This window comes from Saccostrea cucullata, unplaced genomic scaffold (assembly GCF_032062105.1).
Source record: "Saccostrea cucullata isolate Sc308-1 unplaced genomic scaffold, CSIRO_AGI_Scuc_v1 ctg6033, whole genome shotgun sequence".
Taxonomy (NCBI): Eukaryota; Metazoa; Mollusca; class Bivalvia; order Ostreida; family Ostreidae; genus Saccostrea; species Saccostrea cuccullata.
In genome coordinates this window covers 7765-33711 of record NW_026928901.1, presented here as the reverse complement: position 1 = coordinate 33711, position 25947 = coordinate 7765, and the positions used below count along the sequence as shown (strand labels likewise).

The window sequence follows — 25947 nt, the reverse complement described above, 5'->3', positions numbered from 1 at the left end:
TCGGCCGTTCTGATAAAAACTAATTTTGATGAAATTGTATTTTATAAAACTTAGGTAACAATAAAAAAAATATTTGAATAATCTTTTTCAAAAAATCTTTTCAGTCGGTGCGATTTAATTGAGTCGGTCGCGTTAGGGGAAACAAAGGTATTTTTTATTTTGGCCTTGTTAAAATTTAAGTGCAAAAAACTTAATGAATACGCTGGTCATGAAGAACTGGTCTTTCTCTATGTAATTAATTACAAAATTTTGAATATAAACTTGAACTGTGTCTTGAAGAGAGCATCTGACAATAGAAATTCTGAAACGCATGCATTAAAGACTTGGATGTGTCTGCTGCGGTGACGGGCTACTTTTGTTTTTGTTTGCTGCAGAAAGGCTGATATAAAAGTTCTAGATAAATAATAAGAGTTGAAAGTATGGTAAATGCATTTAATTTTAACTCTGAAATCAATCATAATGATCGCTGCTCAAATAAAATTATAATGATAATTAAATCAAACTGTAGTAGTTTCTCCAATTGCGGGGTCACGCAATCTCGTGGCATGAACATGTCAAAATTCTATGTACAAAATCAATCGACAACCATGTATTTACCTTGATTATCAAAAGTATTATAACTGGAAAATATTTTTTCTAAAAATTAAAATCGAGTTAACCCTTCAATGCATTTTTTTAATAAATGAATTTAATTGTATCATTTTTAATCCTAATACATTTTTTTTAATTCTACATACTGCAATTTGTTTTGTTTTAATTGTTTTAAAAATAATTGAAACATATTTCTGTGGCTGTTTTACTTTTTTCTAAGCTGCATGAATTGTTTTATGTTTCAACATCATAAAAAATGTGTTCCGAAATGTTCCATGAATATTACACAACCGTGAAGTCACATGACCCGGAAATGGAGAAAATGATTTGTAACTGGGGAAGCTAGGCCTTGCTGAAATACCCCTGTAAATATTGTTCCTGTGTAGCTACTTTGAAAATGAAAAGGTGTTTGAATGACTCACTATTTTTTCTTTCAATATATTGCATAAAATATAAATTGAACAGATTTACAAAATATAAACGAAACACCCTAACGTGACCCGGAATTGGTGACTTCACTGTAGCTGCTTACTCACAGATTAACTGTTATACACAGCCCCAAAACTTTCAGATCTTTGATTGCAATTGCACAAAAAGAGAATCATTTTTCAAAGTGGGTTTTTGGTGAATTGTTTTCACTCCATTTTAAAGTTGAAAACTAGTACTGCCTCATTATACGACTTTTTGTCTGCTTTTTATAAAACAGAAATTTACTCTGAAATAGCTAAATAAAGCTATATTATACAGGTAAATAAAGCTATAAAGGTAGATATAGCTATATAGCTAAATATGGTGATTTTCCGACCACCCCGTTACCCCAATCCCTTAGAAATAACTATCGCCATAATGGCCTTGTCCTTATTGATTGAAAAGACAAATACCTAAATATATAACGGTGGGAATAAATCCGTAATGGAAGACTGTTTTAAGTGAAGATAAGAAAAAAGACAGGAGTTTTCTCATCTCCGTCATGTTGTCTTTTTTTTGAGTCTATGTAGTCAATGTGTTTGTCTTCTCTTCGTTCCAGGGCTTGCATTGGAGCGTCTCGAAGAACCGGAATTTAAACACGTGCAGTATGCGATAAACATAGTACTATCAGTTAATCAGAAATTTGATATCATAGCATGTTTAAGCAATAATTTATTCTCTTTCCAATTGATTTCCTTTTTTGTGTTTTATTAATATGAAAACAGCGTTAAATGTAAACCAGTTTATTTTAATTATTGGTTATACATCAGACGTCGTCTCACCTCTGTGTACTTATTTTACCAGCACGGCGCTGAGTATACGGAGACAGCCGAGCGTGTACAACCGGAAAGGTCCGAAAATACGCGATCAGGATTATGGGTAGTTTGTTAAAAATTTCGAACCCCATTCTTTTACGCTACTAGGATATTTTATGCTACAATGGCAAACAACATATATTTAAATAGCAATACGTTAGATCTTAATTCATTTACTTAGTAATTCATTTACTTAAAATGTCGATTACAATATGTTTCGTATCTGAATCGCCATGATTATCATGATGATAGGGATAATAAGTGATAACACATTGTGTATTCTGATATTTAACATTTTCCCTAGCTTGAAAACACATTTAAATCACAAAATTCCCTGCAAGCAACATAATTCAACATTATTCAAATTTCCGACAGTGGGGTACATTTGCTGAAATACATTTATTATATATTCTACGCTGAAAAAACAAGAGATATATATCTTATGATTGTTTCCGTTTTTCCCCCCAAGCATTGTCACAAATTTAAAAAAAAGAAGCCATATTTAAAATGTATGTGTGAATTTTCTTATGTAAGTGTTACTCCCTGTTTTGTCAGCATACATGGAAACTATACTATAGAAGAAAAAAAAAAAACTGATTTAAGGTCGTATTCCCTGCCGTGATTATTTCTGCATGTAACCATGGTAACAGTTAGATTTTTTGTTGAGTCCCTTTACCGCCACTCTCACCCTAATCCCATATGACATGATATGAAGTTCGTTGTATCACAGGTTAAACAGTTTAACGTTGCCTTTGAACAATACTTTTTACAAAGAGTCTGCAAACACTTTAGAGTGTACGATATACATGAATAGTATATTGCAAAAGAAAGTGCTTGGAGCTAGGTTGCAGTAGATATTTATTATTTTAAAAACTTTTTCCCTCTCACCCCCCCCCCCTTTTGGGGGGGGGTCAAAAGGAGGCAAATGTATTGACGCGCTGCAGCTGGAAGCTCTCAGTAAAAAAAATTAATAATAAATTAGTTTGTTGATCATGTTGATAGGAAAAACTAAAAGAAACATTTTTGTGAAAGTATTTTTTTAAAGAATGATCTCAAAAATAGATTTATAATAAATACATGTGTACGTAAATAATTTAAAAAGAAATCTTTCATCGGTTGTTAGTACGGAAATTAATGTCGCAGCTGTTACAGAAAATTAAAATACATAACCACGGGCACTCCCCATATTAATCATGTTAACTGTTAAAAAAATATACATTTACTCTACCAGGCGCGGATCCAGGAATTAAAGTTAGAGGGGGCGCCAAAAGTAGGCAAGGGGTCTGGGGGCCGCCCTGAGGCATCCCAGTGGGTCCAGGGCAAAGCCCTGGTGGGGGCCCAGGGGGCGAAGCCCCCGAAAACTCATGGATTCTAGAGTTTTTGTAGGGTAAAAGTGAGGTCTACCAAGTATACATATTAACATTTTCTAGACGAAACTGTGATTTACGTTAATTTTGACAATTTTTTTGGGAGGTGGGGGGGGGGGGTCGCCGGATGAGCCCCCCCCTTACATCCGCCACTGTCTACTATAGATATAACATTTTTTAAACAATTAAGATGGGGAGTGTCTTTGTACATTACCCGCGTAAGCTTTTTATTGTTTATATTTAGGCCAAAATAAAATATACTCTTGTTTCCTGTCAACCGACCTACCCTAAATTTTACCCTCCGACCCTAAAAGTTTTTTTTTTTTTTTTTTTTTTTTTTTTTTACATTTTCCAATTTTGGAGGCTAGTTTTTGAAATACCTGCAAAGTCGACCAACAATATTTACAGAACTAATACATCATAAGTTTACAGGATACCTTTACTTTATAAATCTTTATTAACAAACTTGCTTTGTAAACTGCAATATGCTGTTTTCTTTTTATTATATGCTATATGTTCTGCATTCATTGAGTTTTGATAAAATTTTTTCTCAAAATAATTTTTTCCCTACCTATACTTACCTTATTTTTTGGTCAGGGGACAGGAAACAAGAGTATTTTTTCTTTTGGCCTTAGATCTGTATTCTGTAGGGAAAAAATGGAACATACATAATAAGTAACACAGACCTTTGCAGAAGGTTTTTGATTGAATGGTCTTAACGCGACTCGACATGGGACGAAACGTCCGGTCACATATTTTTAAGGAACGAAGTCAACAGATACCGATATTTTAAACTGTACGTCGATATATATTGACTTTTATGAATTTAACACATCATAACAATGGCTTTCCTATGGAACGAAAGGCAAGATATTTTTCTCAACAATAATAATTTTGATGTCGAAACACCCATTTTGACACTGGATGAAGAGACAGTCAAGCTAGCAAATGAGGACAGTGAAAATTTCGATATGAACGACCACGTGTATTCCAATGAACTATTTCCAGAATACTTTACAGAAGAATCGCTTCACACTGAGCTCAGTGACAGTTCAGACAGCGGAATAGGGTCAGCCAATACCCCTGATGGTAACTGGCCCCAGTCTGAGGTAATGAAACTCGAGCCACAATCCCCAATCTTCTGTAGTTCAGATTGCAACATTTCAGTCAAAAGTGTCCTACAGCAACCAGTTCAGAACATGGTGACATCAGATACAACTAAGACACAAAATCAGCTAAATCATTTAGAGGGGATGCAAACATATGCAACTTTCATCATTCCACATCGAAAATCATTAAACATCAATTCCATCATGGATTCTAAAGTGAAAATAAAACCAAAACCAGTAGCACAGAGTGATTCAAGAATGTTTATCACAAATATTGAAAGTTCTTCACCCCAACATGGTCAAGTGGTAAGTGAAGGATCAATTCATCATAGCCATCTTAGTGCCTTGAATCCACTCAACAATCATGCTCAGATGGACAGTGAATTGAAAACATTGAAACGTCAACAACGAATGATTAAAAACCGGGAATCCGCTTGTTTGTCCAGAAAAAGAAAGAGGGACTATCTTAAACAGCTGGAAGAGCAGTTGCATGAATGCAGTGTCCAAAATGAGAAGCTTAAAGAAGAAAATGATTTGCTTAAAGAAAGAATAAGAGAGTATGAAACAGAAAATGTAAATCTTAAAAGATCATTACCACTGACATCAGCGAAGAAAATCTGTTTAATGGGAGTGTTTATGATCTTATGCATGAATTTTTTCTCAGGAAAGCTGTCTTTGATACATGATGGGCAACAAATACGCAGTGCAGAAAAATTACCAAGTTACAAAGGAAGACAACTTCTGTCATATCCTGATGTTGAGAAAAATCATTTCAAATCTTCCATTCCAAAGGACAATCAACAAAAGTTAAAGCAGTTTTTTGTTGATGATGAGAGTGAGTTTGCAGCAAACAAAAGTGAAGTCAACTGTGCATCATATTTTAATCAAACTGAATCAATAAAGTTAGCTGAACAGCTTTCAGGTTGGATGCAGCGATTTAAACTTGAAAAACAGAAAAGCTCAACAAAAAAACTGAGGAAACAAAGAAAAAATCCACGTTCCAGTTACTTTCAGTCATCAATAAGAGGACAAATCCAGAAATTTTCAGCAAAATACGATCAAAGTCAGTACCAGCTACAGCTCTTCAATTACACTCGACAGGAAGATTTTTGGCAAATCATATCAAGGAGAAATGACACATTTTATGTCATGTCCTTCAATACAGATTATTATTTAGTACCAGCTACTCTGCAGAACAGAAATAAAAGACCTCGAATATCATTATTTATGCCAGCTCTTACTCTAAATGACACAGTCAAAGCTCCTGTCGGAAAAATTGGCATGATTCAAATAGACTGTGAAGTCCTAAAAACAAAATTGGTGTATGTAAGGAAGTCAATACTTCCATCTCAAGAATTTCAGCAAAATGTGCCATTTTTTTCACAGTATGGTGACAACTAATTTATTTATTATAAATGTATTTTATTTATTGTACTTTAAAAATTTTTGTCAAAGACTGAGGAGTGGTTTCTTTAAATTGTCATTATAAATGTATTTGTCTCTATGTTATTAATAAACATTTAATTTTATTTGTGTAGTATCTTTACCAAAAAAAAATATGTGTTTGTGAAACACTGATGCCCCTGTATGGCAACATAGCCAAGATTAAGCTTTCTCAAATGTAGATCAAATATGTTGGTACCAAAAGTAAGGCCTTGCATATAAAACACTAACACCACCTGTTCAAAGGTTATGACCGAGGTTACCGTTTTTAAATGTAAGACAAACTCCGGGGTCAAGGTCAAAGGGTCAAGGCTGTTGGTTTCTAAAGAAGAGCCTTGTCTCAAAGATTGCATATGGGAAGTATGAAAGCGCTGGCCCATATTGTCAAAAGTAATGGCCAAGATTAAAGTTTGTAAAAAGTAGGTCAAACTCCAAGGTCAAAGGGTCAAGGTTCTTTATATCCAATGAAGGTCTTGTCACAAGGATTAAAAATGTTTTTTTTATAAGTACGGAAATCTCCAAGGTCAAAAGGTCAAAATTGTTGGTACTCAATGAAAGGTCTTGCCACAAAGACTACATATATGAAGTATGAAAGTCCTGGTATCTACTGTTCAAAAGATATGACCAAAGTAAAAGTTTGGATTGTCTAGGATTAAACAAGACCAAAATAATGAGAATCAATGCATGGAATAACAACCCCATACAAGTTAATGAAGAGAGTTTGGAAGATGTAGACACCTTCACATACCTAGGCAGCACTGTAACAACATCTGGAGGTACTGACGAGGATATTACATCAAGAATCAACAAAGCCCGTCATGTGTTTGCCATCTTAAAACCAGTTTGGACCTCCTCCTACATGACCACTAGGACAAAGCTTAGGATCTATAATAGTAACGTAAAATCAATACTATTATATGGATCAGAATGCTGGAAGCTCCGGAAAGACCTCGCAAGGAAACTGAGAGTGTTCGTAAATCGTTGCCTACGGACCATATTTAAGATCAGGTGGCCAAAAATAGTCTCCAACAACGAACTCGGGGAGATGTCAGGACAGGAAGACATAGTGGTGGAGATTGTAAGAAGAAAGTGGAGATGGGTTGGACATGTGCTCAGAAAAGACCGTCATAACATCACAAGAGAGAGCATATTTTGGACAGCAGACGGCAATTTAAGAGAAAAAGGGGCAGGCCAAAAACAACATGGCGCAGAGCTAAAAGAAATAGGGCTGTCGCTGACATGGAAAGAAGTAGAAAGAAAAGCAAAGGATAGGACTGGGTGGAAAGACTGTGTGGCTGCCTTATTTGCCACCTGGCACGAAGAGGCCTAAGAGAGAGAGAAAAGTTTGGAATTTTTGTGCAAAAGGTGGTCAAACTCCAAGGTCAAAACTCAAAAAGTAAAATTTTGTGGTACCCAAAGAAAGGTCTTGTCACAAGGAATACACATGTGAAATACGAAAGTCATAGCTCCATTTAATCAAAAGTTATGAGCAAGGTTAAAGTATTTGCAGACACACAGACAGACACGACAAAAAACTACTAGTATATACCCCCGAAACTTTGTTTATGGGGGCATAAAAATTGAAAAAAAATGATGCTATCTGATCTTAAAAATATTATGTCTTTCAGCGGAATACAGACATTTTACAATCAATTTAGACTATAGTTTTCATCAATTAACCAATGTATACAAACATACATAAACATTCCAAATAATCATGTTTTGAAGGCTTGAAAATATGAAAAACTTGCTGTAAAAAATACACAAACTAAGAATATAGGTCATTGTTGTGTGTTATAATTTTTAAAACAGTGTTAAGGGGGATGTACAAGCCAATTGGATCTAATCTGGTGTGAAATAAGAAATGCCAAGAATGCGCTTAATACTCGTCTAAACTAGCCCAAAGTTACTCAAAGTGTTAATGTACTAGTAACCTACTGTTAGAGACCAAAATTAGTGAATAATTAAGTTTATTTTGTTTTAATTAGGAGGAAATTAATCATGGTAGAACTGCGCAGCTACAGCATTCACGAGATGAAAAATGCATTGAAAATGGTGTTAGTTTGATTCATTGATAATATGGCTACAACCATTTGTTTCGCTTTTTTCTTGTCATTATCTAAAATTCTTGAAAATTTGATTTTTCATATGTGTGTCTTCCTGAGGCTATGTGTTTATTTCGTCCGCCATTCCTCTGTCACACAGAGTTCGAATAACATTGATATTAGAATAAATGCGACCATAATAACATCAAGACAAGAAATTACTAAGTTATAACCATTAGGTAATATTACTTACTACTTTTATTTGTTGCATCGCTTCGTCTGATTAATGAAAAAGCGCGATTTTAACCCCACTCCAGCAAATCGGGAAAAAATGTTCTGTTCGCAGCTCGAGTTTCCTAGTAAATATTACTACACTGAGCACGTGGTTGGCATGTGCGTATATCTGCTGTGGATAGATGCGTTTATTACGATGATTATATTTATTTTTTCGAGGAACAAGTCTTGATAATTTGTTGGTTTCTTTAAAACTCCAGAAAAAAGCTAAAAAATGCCCTAAACATATGTGTTTACGTCGGGTCTTTTTTCTGTGGCGATAAAAGTTATTTTGAAATGGGGCACTGCAAGGAGGATGCTTAGCATTTAATTTGAAAATGTTAAACAATATGCGGTGCATGAAAAACAAATTGCAATTACATGTCTTACATTCGAAAAGTTGGTACATATGTCTATTTTGTTTAGCAGTTAGATAGCAAAAATAGGCAGTTAAAGTATTTCCTTCAGGCACCTCATGTAAATAGCTTGATTGTTTGCAATGACCAACACATTGTATGGAGTAATGTTTGGACATAAAAACGCATCATGTCTCATTATGTTGACTACGTTGTAAGCTCTCGCTTATTGAACATACGAAGCTTGATAAAATATATTGAGTTGTTTCTTTGAAATTTAGAAGCAATCACAAGGTTTGCAAACAAAGTTCCATTGCATATGCCATGTCTATCATCGCAAAAAAATGAGACTACCCCCCCCCCCTTTCCGAAAATCCTATGTTCTTTTTTTCAAAATAGTGCCAAAATTTAAAAAAAAATTTGCATTACTAAGTATGTGATGGAACATGTACTAGCCTTATAAGACCATTTGTTATAAAAATATTTGGTTGCCCTCTCTCCCGATCTATTGCCTAGAAATGGCCCGACTCAATTTTATTTTACATCCAATTACAGGATTTTTTTTTTCTCCCGTCAACAAATATGTTTAAATTTTAAGGAATTTTTTTTCTCACCATAAATACGGACCCAATAATTTTCCCTGAGTTGGGAGGTCCACCAAACGTCATTTAAAAGATGATATAAAACATTTAATTATGTTGATTTTTTTCTTTACTCTGTAAATTTGTAATTTTGACAAAATGGGCAAATGGAAAAAAAATTATTCATTAAATCTATTAACCCACTCTGAATGATTGTATTCCTTTTCAAATGTTGCTCCGCTGTGATGAAAATTGTAAATGTTTATTTGACAGAGTATACGGGGGGGGGGTGGTCAAAAGTAAACGATATCTTAGGTATTTGATAGTTATAATATTGTTGAAATATTCAAGTATTTTTCAAAGTGTAAATTGGAGATCTTTGATAGCATATTGCTTAATCAAAAACAAACCCCTTTTCAAACTTGCTTTCACCGGGCAACATAACAAGTATCATATTCAACCATCTGCCTTCCTTCACTAAAACGATCTATCCAATCATTGATTGAATTATTAGGAAGTCATTTGTCTTATTAAACTATGAACAAATTCTTATACGTTACTTCAAAGGCAATTTTAAGATAAACCATAAATATTTTAGTCGTTTGTTGAATGAGTTCCACTGAGACAACCATTTTTCGTCACAAATACCTGCATAATGACTTCATTTTCACATTGTGAGAAAAACTTTATTCAGCATATGCTATTTATAGAACTTGAGTGTGCACCAAATTTGTTTCTAATCTAAATCGAGGTTGGGTAAATATAGAGAAAGTTCGAGAAGTTTTTGATCACCCCTCTTACTACTTGATACTAACACAAGGTTTTTCATATCGATTTTGTGTTTAATTTCTTTGTGTTTCATTGGTGATAATTAAACTTTTGATAGATATTATAAGTTATCTGTGGCAAACTTACAAACTCTTAATTTTAAACTTTGATGGTGCTCATTTCTGAAAGAGTTTATTTCAATACGTACACTATTGAACAACTGTTCGATAATAACACTAAATAAATTACTTCAAGCCACACTATAACACAATTCCTCTTTTTAAAGTGTTCATATTATTTGAAATATTTTGCAACTGTAATTATCTTCTACATTTAAAGATTGTTATGTCCCTCCATATTAAGAAGAGGTCTGGAAAACAAAATTCTGTGCTAAAAATAGACCACGTGCTGCTATCAGTGAACTACTTTCAGGGTTCTTTACACTCTTTTTGAAGACAACGATACCTTGTTTTGAACTTAAAATTATCATTTAAAAGTGCAAGATTTAGCCATTTTCTCAACAAATGGTTGTAGAGAGAACATTAATGCACAGTTTGCGTATTTTTTTGGATTTTTTAAGGCTCTGCTGAATTCTGTAGCTGCGCAGTTCTAAGGAGCATATCAAAAGCATTTTTCTGCAAAAGTATAGATTATATATGCACAACATGCATTCAGTTATGCATATTTATTGTATTTTTATCATAAGGGTTTAAAATTTGATGAAAATATAATGTACTTTAGCCATTTGAAGAAATGTTTACATTTTGTTCTCACTGCACTAAAGGTGGCCGTACATCCCCCTTAAATTGTTAAATTGAAGACATTTCAGAATTCAGGAGTGTAATAATTATTTAAATAACAAACAAAAACCAATTTTTTAAACATACAAGAAAAGAATTAAACTCAAAGTTTTAATAGAAATAATCATTTAAATCTATGGTACCATTTTGAAGCATGAAAAAATTAATTTTCTTTTGATTATATATTTAAGAAAGTTTTATAGGATGTGGGGATATTTTCTTTTTAGCTCACCATATCGAAGGCTCAAGTCAGCTTTTCTGATCACATTTTGTCCGTCGTCAGTTCGTCCATCTGTCTGTCTCTCCGTCAGTAAACTTTTCACATTTTTGATTTCTGTTCAAGAACCACGTACGGGGCCAATTTTTACCAAACTTCCTTGGGCACAGGGGAGTTTAAATTAGTATAGTTTGCAGTTAAGTGTGACGTTTTACGTTACGTCACGATCTAGTTTGATAGCTACGTTCAAGGTAAATAGTACACGCCTCCTAACAGCAAGCTTTACTACTGGAACTCTCTTCTTATCCCTGATTAGTTGCTCGTGCAACAGACTATTTCCGTACGTGTCAATTTTGATAATATGAGTTGACCAATCACGCGAATTGTTTACGCTGGATGCATCTTTCAAAAAAGATCGTGACGTAATAATGCAAAACTTCACACATAACAGAAATTACTAACATTTAAAAAATGACGGACCAAGTCTCCTCACAAGAGGAGACAATCAAGAAAAGACAAATATAGGTTGGGGTTTGGGCTCCGTTAATTCTTGGCAAATTTGGCAAATGTTGCACCTTTAGGTGATTTTGAGGCAAAATTTTGCATCATTCAGTGTTTATATGTTTATCTGTTTATATCTATGTTTGACATTTGCTTTTTGCAATTTATTTATGTTTGTATGGATTAATATATGGATTTTGACTTCTGACAAATGTGAACAGCTGATCAGTGAGTACGTATTCACTTAACTTCTCTGAGCTATCGGAGTATTGTCGGTACCCTGAGTTTAAAAAAAAAAAACATGGCACAATTATTGAAACCTGTGTATCTTAATTTCTTAAAGACAGTGAACTGCCAAAATTACCTAATGCGTTATTATAGAAGCTGTGATGCATTGTATAGGCGATATGGTAAAATGCGTGCAATTAGACCGTGACCTCTGGAGGATATATGTCAGCGATAAAGATACAGACCCTAAACCGTGCTACTACACCACTTGAACGGTACGGTTCGGTACGCTTTGTGCACGGAACGGTACGCTTTGTGAACGGAACGGTTCGTTTTGTGAACGGTACGGTACGCTTTGTGCACGGAACGATACGGTTCGTTTCTGAGGTGTAGTAGCACGGTTTAGGGTCTGTAGCAGAGACAAAATCCTCACAGAAGGCTTTGACTTAAACAATCAGCACATTCAAGTATACGATTCGAACCCTTATTCCACGGGGGTAGAGGATCCCGAAAGTGAGACCTTAAAAATTACGATCTGCGGTGTTCTGCTATCTGTCGATGACTCTTCTATCTATGAGATGCTAAATAAGCCTGGGGTCAATCCTAAAAGTGACCTTCACACTGGGAGACCGGGCATTTCTTCAAGGTGTGCCAAAATGCACCCCGGTGCTCAGCCTGTAAAAACGAGGGCCATAAACCAGGCGATGAGATTTGTCCTCAGTTCACTCAAAACAACTCCAAAGTGGTTGCTTTCGATGGGGAGCAAAATATACTTTCCAACTTCTACCCCTGTGACCTGAAGGTCTTTGGGGAGCATTTCAAGTCAGCGGAGCAGGCTTTTCAACTCACCAAGGCAATGCGCTATGGTGATCTTGTGGCAGCAGAACGTATTCGCCAGGCTAAATCCCCTCTTGAAAGCAAGTTTATTGGAAAAGCTATTCGTGCACCAGATTCATGGCTACAGGATGCCCCTTCCGTCATGGAGGAAATTATAGCAGAAAAATTACAACAGTGTAATGAAATGAAAGATCTCCTTACTTCCTCCACTGCAGATGCGCTCTTTGCCCATTCTGTGTATGATCAATTCTGGGACACTGGATTAAACGCCGTTCAAACCCTTCACACAAAACCGGTGGCGTGACCAGGTCAAAATACTATGGGAAAGATCATCATTAAACTCGCAGAAAAGCTACGTAAAGCTCCAGGCAGCGCATGGTCTCGTCCGAAGAGGTCGGGCTCCACCAACAAAAAAAGTCAACAGGGCCTAGACAACTACCTTAAGAGGTAAATCTTCAGACAATGGCAAATATCAAACTCTGTTCATTTAACTGTAGAGGTCTAAATAATTATGACAAAAGCTCAATGATATTAAATGTGATATTATATTGATTTTTTTACAAGAAACACATTTTGTTCAAGATAGGATTAACAATTATGACTCAAGGTGGCATGGTTCCTCTTATCACAATTTTTCAGATTCGCCACATAGTAAAGGTGTCTCAATACTATCTAGTAAAATTTTTCCGTTTAAAATTCTTAATGTTCATAGATCTGCTGATAGTAGAATTTTATTATTGAATATGAGAAAAGAGTTATCTCTCTTGTTAATGTATATGCTCCGAATTTAGAAAATCATAGAGAAAAATTCTTTTAAAAAGTTATGAATTCGAAGTGGATTTCCCAGCACACATTAAATGATGAAAATATTACACTTGTTAGAGACCTTAACTATGGAACGCCATAGCTGCCTTATGTGGCTATTTTATATTATGCTGTGGTTATTTTATATGAAGATGGTGCTCTTTTATATTATGCTGTGGTTATTTTATATTAAGGTGGTGCTCTTTTATATTATGCTGTGCTTATTTTATATGAAGATGGTGCTCTGTTATATTATGCTGTGCTTTTTTTATATGAAGATGGTGGTCTATTATATTATGCTCTGCTTATTTTATATGAAGATGGTGCTCTTTTATGCTGTGGTTATTTTATACGAAGATGGTGCTCTATTATATTATGCTGTGGTTTTTTAATATGGAGGTGGTGCTTTATTATATTGTGCTGTGGTTATTTCATGTGATGGTGTTTTTTTTTTTTCAAATACATATATCATGTCAAGATATTCCTCATATTTTTGAAGATTAAATTCAATAATGAATTTATCAGCTATTATCTCGGATTTTGAAAGTAAAACAAATACTAGTATTAGTAATTGATGTAATTAAAATCATTCAAAAACTATGACTATCGCTAATTCCTCTTTTTTCCATCAGTTATGCACTTGGTTTCAGGTTGGTGTATTTTGTGTATTAATGTTTTCCTAGGTGCATGTGTCTAAGATTAGCACGTTTCAAACATGTCGTTTACTTATATAGGTACGACATTTGCCATTTTCGGAAAATCTAGAGGGATTTGCTGTCTCTGTCATTCCGGGACGCCTCAACATTCCACATATTTAAAATCGTCACTTCCATTGCTATCACTTGCAGTGCTAAATATCAAGAAGTTTTCGTTTACTGCATATTTTATACGACAAGTTCAATTTGGTAGACGATTGAAGGGCGTTATTTACACAACACACCTATCACGGTAGTCAGCTTGGTTAACATTTGAACTTTTTTTAAATGCAATAAGTTAATTTTTCTGTTATTGTTATATTGTAGCTCTTACTTTCCTCTTTCTTCCTCTCTTTCTTTCATCATGAGTTCCGACTGTTCGTGTCCATTGGTCCGGTGGGTATCAACTTGTAAACGTTTTTCAAATGGTTAAGATTATTTCAGTAAACTGTCAAGGTTTAGGTGATATTGCAAAGCGCAAGGATGTTTTTAATTACTTAAGAGCCTTAAATTATAACATTTACTGTTTGCAAGATACACATTTTTCGATTGGAAAAATGCTATATAGATACTAGTTATAGATCAGACCATTCCATAATATCCTTGTCTATAGCTTTTAATGAATTTAAGAAAGGTAGGGGGTTATGGAAGTTTAATAACTCTCTACTTCATGATGAAAATTACTTAGATTGCATTAAAAATGTAATTTTAGAGGTTAAGAAACAGTATGCAATCCCAGTATATAACTTTGACAACATAGATAATATTCCAGATTCCAATTTTTATTTCACTGTAAATGATCAGCTATTTTTAGAAACTCTGCTTTTAGAGATAAGAGGTAAAACTATTTCATATGCATCATATATCAAAAAGAAAAGAGAAAACAAAGAGAAAATTTTAATAGAAAGTATCAAACTATTAGAAGAAAATGTTGAAAGTAATATTGATGAATTATATAGTAAAAAGCAAGAATTGGAGAACATTAGAAAGCATAAATTGCAAGGTAATTATATCAGGAGTAGAGCAAAATGGGTCGAAGAAGGCGAAAAACCAACACACTATTTTTGTGCATTAGAATCCAGAAATTTTACTAGTAAGATTATACCTAGATTGGAGGATAATAGTGGTAATATTATTTATGATCAATCAGAAATTTTAAAAGAAGCAAAATTATTTTATGAACAACTATATAGAACTAGTGCTAATTGTAACGGGGACCGTTACAGATGTTCCCCAAACGCTCCCCAACTCCCTTTTGGTGCCATATTCCCTGTAAGCTTCATTAAATAAGACAACCTCTATGCATCTGAGATTTTAACAACATTAACAAAGAAGTGTACAAAAATCATTTAAACTTTAGCATTGCAAGCGTGCACATGTGAATGCATATGCGTCATGACCATATCATCTTGTCTACACAATCTATATTTTTAATATACTGAATATTAAAGTATTTAATCCAAAATTATAAAAAAAAATTCGCTCATTCAAGTGTATGTTTGATTTTTCTCATTTCACGTGCACGCACGTGCATACATGTGCATGGTGACCATACCTTCTTGTAGAAGTCCATTACATCTATCTATGTTCTAAATTCCACCCCGTTTGGGTGAAAACTAAGGGAGTTATAGCTGTTTAAAGTTTCAGCCAATCAGATTGCAGCACATGTACAGGCACGTGTATGCATGTGCATGGTGACCATACCTACTTGTAGAAGTCCATTATATCTATCTATGTTCCAAATCCCATCCTGTTTGGTTGAAAACCAAGGGAGTTATAGCTGTTTAAAGTTTCAGCCAATCAGATTGCAGCGCACGTGCATGCACGTGTTTTCATGATAATTGTTTTATTTCATGTTGTAGGATATCCTAATGCATGGTTATGTTCAAAATTTCAAAGGATTTCGTCAAAAAACAAGAAAGATATTGAGACTTTAGTTGCAGCCAATCAGAGCGAAGTGCACGTGCATGCGCGTGAGATCTTGCTATTTTCACCATGTCGTCATGTCTATACTACTAATATATCCTCACATTATGAGTTTCAAAGCATTTCATTTAAAAATAGAACAGTTGTGGCTCTATCTATTATATTGGTCATTTCACGTGTTGCACGTGCACGCTCTTGCAAGCACGTGCGCGCAAAATGACCTTGATTCCGCAAATCTACATAACATGTCTACTAACCCTAAAAAGGTTTTACCTACATCGGACGAACAGTTTACAAGATCATTCCCGGACAAAAAAGTTCCAGGAAGAAGAAGAAGAAAAATAATAATAATAATAATAATAACTAGGGCTAATTGTAACGGGAACCGTTACAGATGTTCCCCAAACGCTCCCCAACTCCCTTTTGGTGCCATACTCCCTTTAAGCTTCATTAAAAACGACAAACTCTATGCATTTTACACTTTAACAACGTTTCCCTGAAGTATACCGAGTATATTCAAATTTTAGCATTTGCACGCGTGCACATGTAAATGCATGTGCGTAATGACCATATTCTCTTGTCTACACTATCTATATACATAAATATAATAAAATAATAAAGCATTGAATCCAAAAGTATTAAAAAATACGCTTCATCAAGTGTATTTTTGATTTTATCCATCTCATGTGCATGCACGTGCATGCATGTGCATGATGACCTTACCTTTTTGTAGGAATCCACTATGTCTATCTATGTTCTAAATCCCATCCTGTTTGGTTGAAAATCAAAGGAGTTATACCCATTTAAAGTTTAAGCCAATCAGATTGCAGCGCACGTGCATTCGCGTGTTTTCATGATACCTGCTATATATTATATTGTAGTATATCCTAATGCATGACTATGTTTAAAATTTCAAAGCATTTCGTCAAAAAACAAAAGAGATATTGAAATCTTTGTTTCAGCCAATCAGAGGGAAGCGCACGTGCATGCACGTGAGTTCGTGCTAATTTGACCATGTCATATTATCTAGACTATTAATATATCCTTATAGAATGAGTTTCAAAGCATTTCAATAAAAAATATAAAAGTTATGGCTATATTAAGTATATCAGTCCTTTCACTCATTTCACGCGCACGCACGTGCATGCGTATGCGCGCAAAATGACCTTCGTTGTGCACACCTACACTTGACACCTATTAACCCTAAAAAGGTTTTAACTTAGTTGGGTGAACAGTTTCTGAGAACACTCGCGGACAAAAAAAGTACCGGAGAACAAAGAAGAAAAAAAAGAATAATAATAATAATAATAATAATAAGAAACCGAGTAAAAACAATATGTTCCCAAACTCCGTTTGGGGAACATAATAATAATAAGAAACAGAGTAAAAACAATATGTTCCCCAACTTCGTTTGGGGAACATAACTAGTACAGTAAACCCAAATACTGATCTATTCAATGAATTAAATAATGAAGAAATACCAAAGCTTTCTAGTAAGGAAACAGAATCTATAGAAGGTGAAATTACTTTGGAAGAAGCCTCAGAAACACTCTACAAAATGTAATCTAATAAATCTCCAGGTTCTGATGGTTTTTCTGCTGAATTTTTTAAGATGTTTTGGAAATATATTGGTCCCTTTGTAGTTAGATCTATAAATTACAGTTATAGAAGTGGAAGTCTCTCTATTACACAAAGACATGGCATTATTACACTTTTACCAAAAGGTGATAAGCCAAGACAATACTTAAAGAATTGGTCCCTCAATTAGGAATTGGGTGTCACTTTTTAATACGGACATTACATCTGCAATAAATCAAGGTGGTAATCTTTCTGAAAGAATTAACATCCAGAAGGGTTGCAGACAAGGGGACCCATTATCCCCTTATATATTCATTATATGTGCAGAAATACTAGCAATTCAAATTAGATTAAACAAAAATATTAAAGGAATAACTGTGAACAATACTGAAAAAAAGATTTCTCAATTAGCTGATGACACTTCTCTTATTCTTGATGGTAGTAAAGAATCCCTTGCGGAAACATTAAAAACATTAAAGAGTTTTTCAGAAATGTCTGGCTTACATATTAATTATGCAAAAACTCATATAGTATGGATAGGCTCCAAAAAGTATAGCAATGAAATATTACTGCCAAATTACAATCTTAACTGGGGAACTACTAGATTTACCCTTCTAGGAATACATTTTGATGTGGAATTGGATAAGTTACTATATTTAAATTATGATCCCAAGCTAGTACAGATTAAATCAATACTTAGACAATGGGAGAAAAGGTACCTAACTCCAATTGGGAAAATAACAGTCATTAAGACATTAGTTTTACCTCTATTAAATCACATTTTAATGTCAATACCAAATCCCACTGAATCATACTGCAAAGAATTAGACAAAATATTCTTCTCATTTCTATGGAATAATTCAATTCATAGGGTTAAAAAAGAAGTTATTATTAAAAATTATGAAGATGGGGGATTGAAAATGTTAAACCTAAAGTCTTTTATATCATCTATGAAATTATTTTGGATAAGACAGCTCATTTTTACAAATAGGGGTATGGAACATCTCATTCCAAATTTCAACTTAGACAAATTTATAAATTGTGGAATTGACTATGTCACAATCTATCTGAAGACTTTGAAAAATAAATTTTGGATAGATGTTTTCAAATCCTGGATAATACTACAAAATCATGAGATAGTATCTGAGGTTGCTGGTGACTCACCTCTGTTTTACAACCCAATGATTCGCATTGGGGGGAAACCCTTTTATAATAAACAAATGTTTAACAACAACATTAGAAGAGTTAATGATATTATCAATGAAGATGGTTCTTTTCTAAGTTTTGAATCTTTTTGTAATACCTATCCCATGATTAAGATGAATTTTTTAGAATTATTTAAGGATTTTTAAATGTAGATTTCACCCGAATTTATGTCCGAAACTGGTAGGAAAAGTGTAGATGTTGATTAAAATCAAGAGTGAAACGAGCCCAGCACCTGCAGTAAGGGCAAAATCTACATTTAAAAATCCTTTAAAAATCCTATGTATTTGAAAAAAAACACCATCACATGAAATAACCACAGCACAATATAATAAAGCACTACCTCCATATTAAAAAACCACAGCATAATATAAAAGAGCACCATCTTCGTATAAAATAACCACAGCATAATAGAGCACCATCTTCATATAAAATAAGCACAGCATAATATAAAAGAGCACCATCTTCATATAAAATAAGCACAGCATAATATAATAGACCACCACCTTCATATAAAATAAGCACAGCATAATATAAAAGAGCACCATCTTCATATAAAATAAGCACAGCATAATATAATAGACCACCACCTTCATATAAAATAACCACAGCATAATATAAAAGAGCACCATCTTCATATCAAATAACCACAGCATCATATAAAAGAGCACCATCTTCATATCAAATAACCACAGCATCATATAAAATAACCACAGCATAATATAAAATAGCCACATAAGGCAGCTATTGCGTTCCATACTTAACTGTAAAATTTGTAATGAAAAAGATAGAAGCGTGGAAGTTGTTCAAGATTTAATACAGAGATTCAATATGTATGATTTGTGGTCGGATTTAAAAATCAGAAAAAGCAGGTCTAACGTGGTGTGACGGTAACAACTTGCCTAAAAGTAGAATAAATTATTTCTCGCATAATCACCAGTGTTAGATTGACTTGTCCGTGTGAGACAGCAGTGCGAGATTTTTCTGTCTTACACTGTGTATTACTACGCCGCGAATGATAACGTAAACATTCCTTCTTTACATAAAGAAATTGTATCAATGTTTAAAAATATCACATAAACTTAAAATTTTGTTATTTAACTTATTAAAATTAACTTATTTTCATTCAAAATATTGTCGTATTTTCACTTTTTAAGTGGGACTATGTTTAATTCGCGGAAGGAGTCTTCTAAAATGAATTTGTACGCTATCGGTTAGATATGTTTTTTATTTCCATTTTTTATCTATCAGTTTAATTTATATGGACCGAAATTTATTTTCTTAGTTTACACTTTATGTGTAAATCATTTTCAGGTACGCTTTTTCCGATGGTGCATTCAGATTTTTAATTAGATGGAAAGTTAAAAAGATATATCTTTAGCCTAATGGCGACGTCATTGACAGGCCGTTATTTTGGATAAAATAATGCGAGAAAAATAATCATTCATCACATACTCGTGTGGGATAGTGAAATTCCACCTCGGGGACAAGATTCACGGTCTAGGACTCGGCAAAGCCTCGTCCTAGACTGTGAATCTTGTCCCCGAGGTGGAATAGAATGAGCGATCATCTCTCATTAATTTTTAAATGTTCCGTTTCATCTAACGATAGGGGAAAAGGATATTGGAAATTAAATACTTCTGTTCTACAAGATCCCAATTATTGTTCCTTGATAAATGATTTTTTACCAAACTTCCCAAAGATATAGAAAATGAAAATAATGCTCACACTAAATGGGAATTGATAAAACATCACATAAAGAACACAAGGTTAGCTTTAAAAAAAAAAAAGCTGAGTGTCAGCCACTGGAATACAGAAAGTTTTTTTTCTTGTTTTGTAAAGGTTTATGATTTGATCTATTCATCATGTTGTGTTCCTTAAATGTAATAAATGCCATGGAAAGAAAAGTTAAATTTTTGTAATCGTTTTCTTATTTGTAATATAATGCTGTACATAATAATTATCATAGGCGTCGGAACCGGGGGGGCTAGGGGGGGCTTAGCCCCCCACTTTTTTTTTCCAAATATATACTGAGTATAGACATTGGACATATCTTCGTAGGTTTAGCCCCCCCACTTTCCACAGATACATCTTAGTATAGGTTAAAACTGGGGAAAATGGTGGTGTTTTGGAAAAAAATTTTGGTACTGAAGTTTGAACCTACCCCCCCCCCCCCCCCCCCCCCCACGAAATAGGATATTCGTGTTTGGGAAATGAACATTTCCCTTTATTTTTTTTTTTTTTTGCTTGTCAAGTTTTTTTGAAGGTACAATTTTTTTTTACACTTAGCCCCCCCACTTTCAATTTGCTTCCGACGCCAGTGATTATAAAGCATAGATTTTTTTTTTTAATTCTGCATCCTGATCATTACAATGATCTCCAATAAATTCTCTTCGGCACAGACATCAGAGAAAGTTCATCTTATACAAATGGCAACTGAAATCACGTTAAAGTCTATAAAAATTATATAGATTATGATGAGTAAAAGGAAGGTAGACTTTGTGTTAGATTGTTTTTAAATATTAACAGTTTTCATTTTTGCATTTCGAGGCAATGCATGATGTGTAGGGGGGGGGCATACTGTATGTATATTTAATTCAATTTTTAAGTTTGAGCATCCATTTTAGTGTTATTAGGAAAGAAAAGAATTGCTTCCAAAAAAGGAATGAACGTCACGGAAAACAATTTAAAATGGAAAATCAAAATATGTTTATACATGCAATACGTATACATGTACACAAAATATCTTTGATGATGTCTACCATCATAGCAAACCTTTAGATTAAAAAACAGGAATCCATCTCCCCCCCTCTCTCCTTTCATTGGGGGGGGGGGGGTGGTTGACCCTGTCTATAAATCAGCACAGTTCTCTCAGCTATCCCATTTTCACTGTGGTCAATTTCTCGCATGTGGGCGCGGTTCACGTGCACAAGCGGTACTTACACGTCTATCATCATGTAAATTATAAGAATTTACTGTCTTACAGTGGTCTTCTAATGTTTTCATAACTTCAATCATTAGAGTGAAAAGAAATTGATCTTTCTTTTTTCACTTTTTTGGGACCTTTGTGGCAAGTGTATTGTTGTGTGAATTCCGACCCGTACATGTCTTATGCAAGGTATTGAATATTGATCGAGGGAGTCTTGCATCAGGCATCCAGAGGAATACACAATTTAAATCTTCGGCTTGCATGCAATGGCGATTGAGGGAATAAATGTGCTTATCTTCTATTAGAAGCAAGGAAATATTTTCATAGTATCATTTAAAAACTGACAAATATCCCATCTAGAGGCTGAACGGTCTATGTCATTAATTTTCGTCGAGAACGACGAAGAACAATGCGGTCTATAAATAGATCGAGGTCGTGAGTGTGCGTGAAGAAGCACGCCCTCTGGTTGGAGAAAATTGTGCAAATCTTTTTCCCAGAATTCCGATTAACGCAAGCGCACTTGCAGTTTCATCCTAACGTAACTAGTCAGCCCGGGGGCTGACTTATAAGTATTAAATTCTGCACCCCAAAAAAATAAATCTTTGAAAAGTAGAATTCAAAATATTGAAAAAGATATCGAGAGGAAATAGTCACTATACAAAAATCAACATGATTCAAAAAAGGGATCTATAGAAAACGAATTAGACAAATTATATGAATATAAATCTAAAGGTGTTCAAATACGATCGAGGGCTAAATGGATTGATGAAGGTGAAAAGAATACCTCTTATTTTCTAAGGCTTGAAAACAAACATCAATCACATAATGTTATGCATACTGTTACAATAAGAAAAGACGACCAGATCTATAATAAAACTGACGACATTTTAAATCAGCTTTGTTTATTTTATGAAAATTTGTACTCGAGTGTACATATTCCAAAAGATGACATCGATAGCTATTTAAATAATATTAACTTCGTTAGCAAAATTTCAGAGGAGGAAAAAATAAATTGCGATCAATTTCCGTCTCTAAAAGAATGTTCAGAAGCAGTATATCCAATGAAACAAAACAAATCTCCCGGAATCGACGGTCTACCAGTAGAATTTTACAAAATGTTTTGGAAACACGTTAATAGATATTTTTACAATGTCTTAGTAGCGTCGTTCGAAAAAGGTGAATTATCACAAACACCAAAATGTTCTGTGCTTTCTCTTATACATAAAAAAGATGCCATAGATAAGCTTGAAAATTATCGACCAATTAGACTTACTAATACCGATTATAAAACCATAGCTTTCGTGTTAGAGGAAAGATTAAAACGTGTTATAGATAACCTTATAAACAAAAATCAGACAGGGTACATTAAAGGTCGGTTCATAGGTGCTATTGCTAGATTAATATTAGATATTTTAGAATATTGTGAAAATAATAATAAGGAAGGGATTCTGCTTTTTGCAGATTTCCACAAGGCTTTTGATTCAGTGGAATGGGATTTTTTTAATTAATACTCTTCATAAATATAACTTCGGACGCAATTTTATAACATGGATAAAAATATTATATAATAATCCATATTTTTACATAAAAATCAATGGATGGCTATCCAGACAATGTTCAATGAAAAGGAGAATTAGACAGGGATGTCCTGTTTTATTCCTTTTTTGTTATGGAAGTGCTTTCTTTAAAAATAAATTCTTCGGCAGAAATAAAAGGTTTTAGCATCATTCACTTGAAAATGAAATCAAATGTATTCAACATGCTGATGACAGCACATTTCCTTTACAAGATAAAGCCTCACTAGAAAATGCATAAAAAATAATCGAAAATTTTGGTAAAGTTTCTGGTACAAAACTAAACATATCAAAAACTGAGTGCATTCTTTTAGGACGACTAAAAGAAAGATTTAAGCAGGAATCATACTTTTGAAAAAGAATGATTAACAGTCAAGCAATAAGATGCTTAGGCATATCTAACGGAAATGATAAAACTGCATATAATGAAAAAAAAATTGGCTTAATAAACTTAAAGAGTTTGAAAAAATACTAGACTCCTGAAACTTACTATTTTTGGAAAATGTCAGATAATAAATTCATTAATTTTATCAAAACTCATATACACGGATAATGTTTTAGATAATCCGGATGGAAATTTTATTGAAAAACTGAGCAGATCGATATATTCATTTATTTGGGGAAATCGTGAACGCATTAAAGGAAATACACTCATTCGCGAAGTTAATAATGGAGGAATAGGAATTATTGATTTTGAGACGAAAGTAAAGGCATCAAAAGCGGCATGGGTTTCCAAACTTATGAATACTGAAAGTAGTTTAAAAGATCTTTTAAACACTACCTTGTACGATCTAATATTACTGATACTACAGACTCAATCGCAACTTCTCGGGCCTTTCCGACTAGCGGAAAAACGACCTCGAGGTTGTTTTTCCGACCTCTGACGGAAAGACCCGAGATGATGCGATTGACTACAGACTTGAACATACTGTCTAAGTTACCTCGCTTTTATAAGGAAGTCTTTTAGTGCGTTTAATCAGTGTAAAGCACAAAAAGAAGCGCACCGAACCAACTTTTGCGTGAAAATTGAAGATTTTATGAGGGCATATTGCCCGAAATGAAATATTGATTATATGAAGAAAACTCATACGATATAACATTGCAATGCCTTCAAATTTAGCTCAAAAATCAGCTGTTTAAAGTGACCACCCCTATGAAAGTTTTTTAGACTCGTCCATTTACAGGTGAATGACACACCTGAGTGACCACTAAACAATGCTTTCAATTTTGCAATTGTGATTTATAACAACACAATATTATTATTTCAATCCTTTAATAATTTCAATACTGGTATAACATTTTTTCCAGGACATTTCTGTGCAGCTCTCTGACTCATAGGGTCTCTTCACTCTGAAATATATTAGAATTATAATTATATATCAATGTAACTCAGTAAAAGAAAAATGCATGAATTAAAGTCAAAATCTGATTATGGGTGGGTTGTGGAGGGATTGCAATGTTATATCTTATGAGTTTTCTTCATATAATCAATATTTCATTTCGGGCAATATGCCCTCATAAAATCTTCAATTATATTTCAGAAAACATCATAAGATATAACATTGCAGGTTCAAAGCTCCAACTAACCTAAAGTCAAAACTGCTTTGGAAAATCCATCTGATTTATCTAAGCATGTAGACCTACAATAAAATTTATAAAAGGTTCCTGCATGTGACCAGTCTGCCATTTCTAATACCTCATTTACAGATGTACCTTTTTTAAAGGCCTTACTGGTTGATGCACTACGAGCTGAATGAGGCTTAAATTTAGCAGTATCAATACCTGCCATGGCCATAACATCCCTTATCCAATTTGAAACTGTATTAGCTGTTAAACCTTTATGTGGCTTAATAACCGACCGTAATATTGGATCACCTGAATGCTCATTATGAGTCCTAAATGTCTTTGTTCTGTGTAAATACTCAAGTAAACATTCAACTACACACAGATTTTTGTGATCTGGAAAACGTGCATAAAACACTTCTTTTGAACGGCAATCTCTTTGCGTCTTTGACAACCCTGGCAAAAGAAATTCAACACCTGATGGGATAACTTGCATGAACCCCTTATCTAATTTTGCTATTTCTGAAACTCTTTTGGGGGCAGCAATAGCTAAAAGCATAGCCAACTTTTTTGACAAGAGTTTTAGATAGAGTTCTTCATTACTTGGGAGAGAAATAAAATGATTTAAAACCTTATCTACATCCCATGTCTCTTTATATCTTGGTAAGGGGGGATTTCCTCTTAGAATACCTCTCATTAGAAGTTTTACCATGGAATGCTGACCAATGGGCAAATTATTGACATGAGGCATCACAGAGGAAAGAGCAGATCTGTGAACATTAATTGTTCTATATTGAAACCCCTCATAATACAAATAGCTTAAAAAATCTAATACAAAGCTTATAGGGGCTGAAAATGGATCAACCTCCCTTCTGACACACCAGCTAACCCACTTTTTCCAGGCTGAATTGTAAGAAGATGTTGTGCCCTTTCCCCATGAGTTACAGATGAGATCTTCAGTCTCTTGCGATAAGTGCATTGTTTGCATGGATCTCCTGAGACAACCCATCCGACTAACTGGAGTGAGTTGTTTCTCACTAGTGGGTGAGGTTCTCCCTTGTCTGACATTAGGAGATTGGGAATTATTGGGAGGAGAATGGGATCCTGAATGCACATCTTCAGAATCGTTGCATACCATGGTTGGGCTGACCATGCTGGGGTTACTAGGAGAATCATTGCTTTTTCCCTCTGAATCTTGCTCAGACATTGAGAAATGAGACAAAACGGGGGAAAAGCATACCCCCTTATTCCCACCCAGGGATGCAACAGTGCATTG

At 34.2% G+C, this 25947-nt stretch overlaps 2 protein-coding genes across 2 annotated transcripts; both read left to right on the top strand.

Annotated features, from left to right (window-relative positions):
• The first annotated feature begins 3992 nt into the window (after positions 1–3992).
• Positions 3993–5879, top strand: LOC134279108 (cyclic AMP-dependent transcription factor ATF-6 alpha-like). The gene has a single exon (XM_062761460.1). The coding sequence runs from the start codon at positions 4084–4086 to the stop codon at positions 5749–5751; it is 1668 nt and encodes a 555-aa protein (XP_062617444.1). The 5' UTR covers positions 3993–4083; the 3' UTR covers positions 5752–5879.
• A 584-nt stretch (positions 5880–6463) lies between these two features.
• LOC134279107 (uncharacterized) lies at positions 6464–7123 on the top strand. Its single transcript, XM_062761459.1, has one exon. The coding sequence runs from the start codon at positions 6464–6466 to the stop codon at positions 7121–7123; it is 660 nt and encodes a 219-aa protein (XP_062617443.1).
• The last annotated feature ends 18824 nt before the right edge of the window (positions 7124–25947 follow it).

Coding starts and splice junctions, on each gene's coding strand:
- LOC134279107 (XM_062761459.1), top strand. CDS start 6,464: ATGAGAATCAATGCATGGAATAACAACCCCATACAAGTTAATGAAGAG.
- LOC134279108 (XM_062761460.1), top strand. CDS start 4,084: ATGGCTTTCCTATGGAACGAAAGGCAAGATATTTTTCTCAACAATAAT.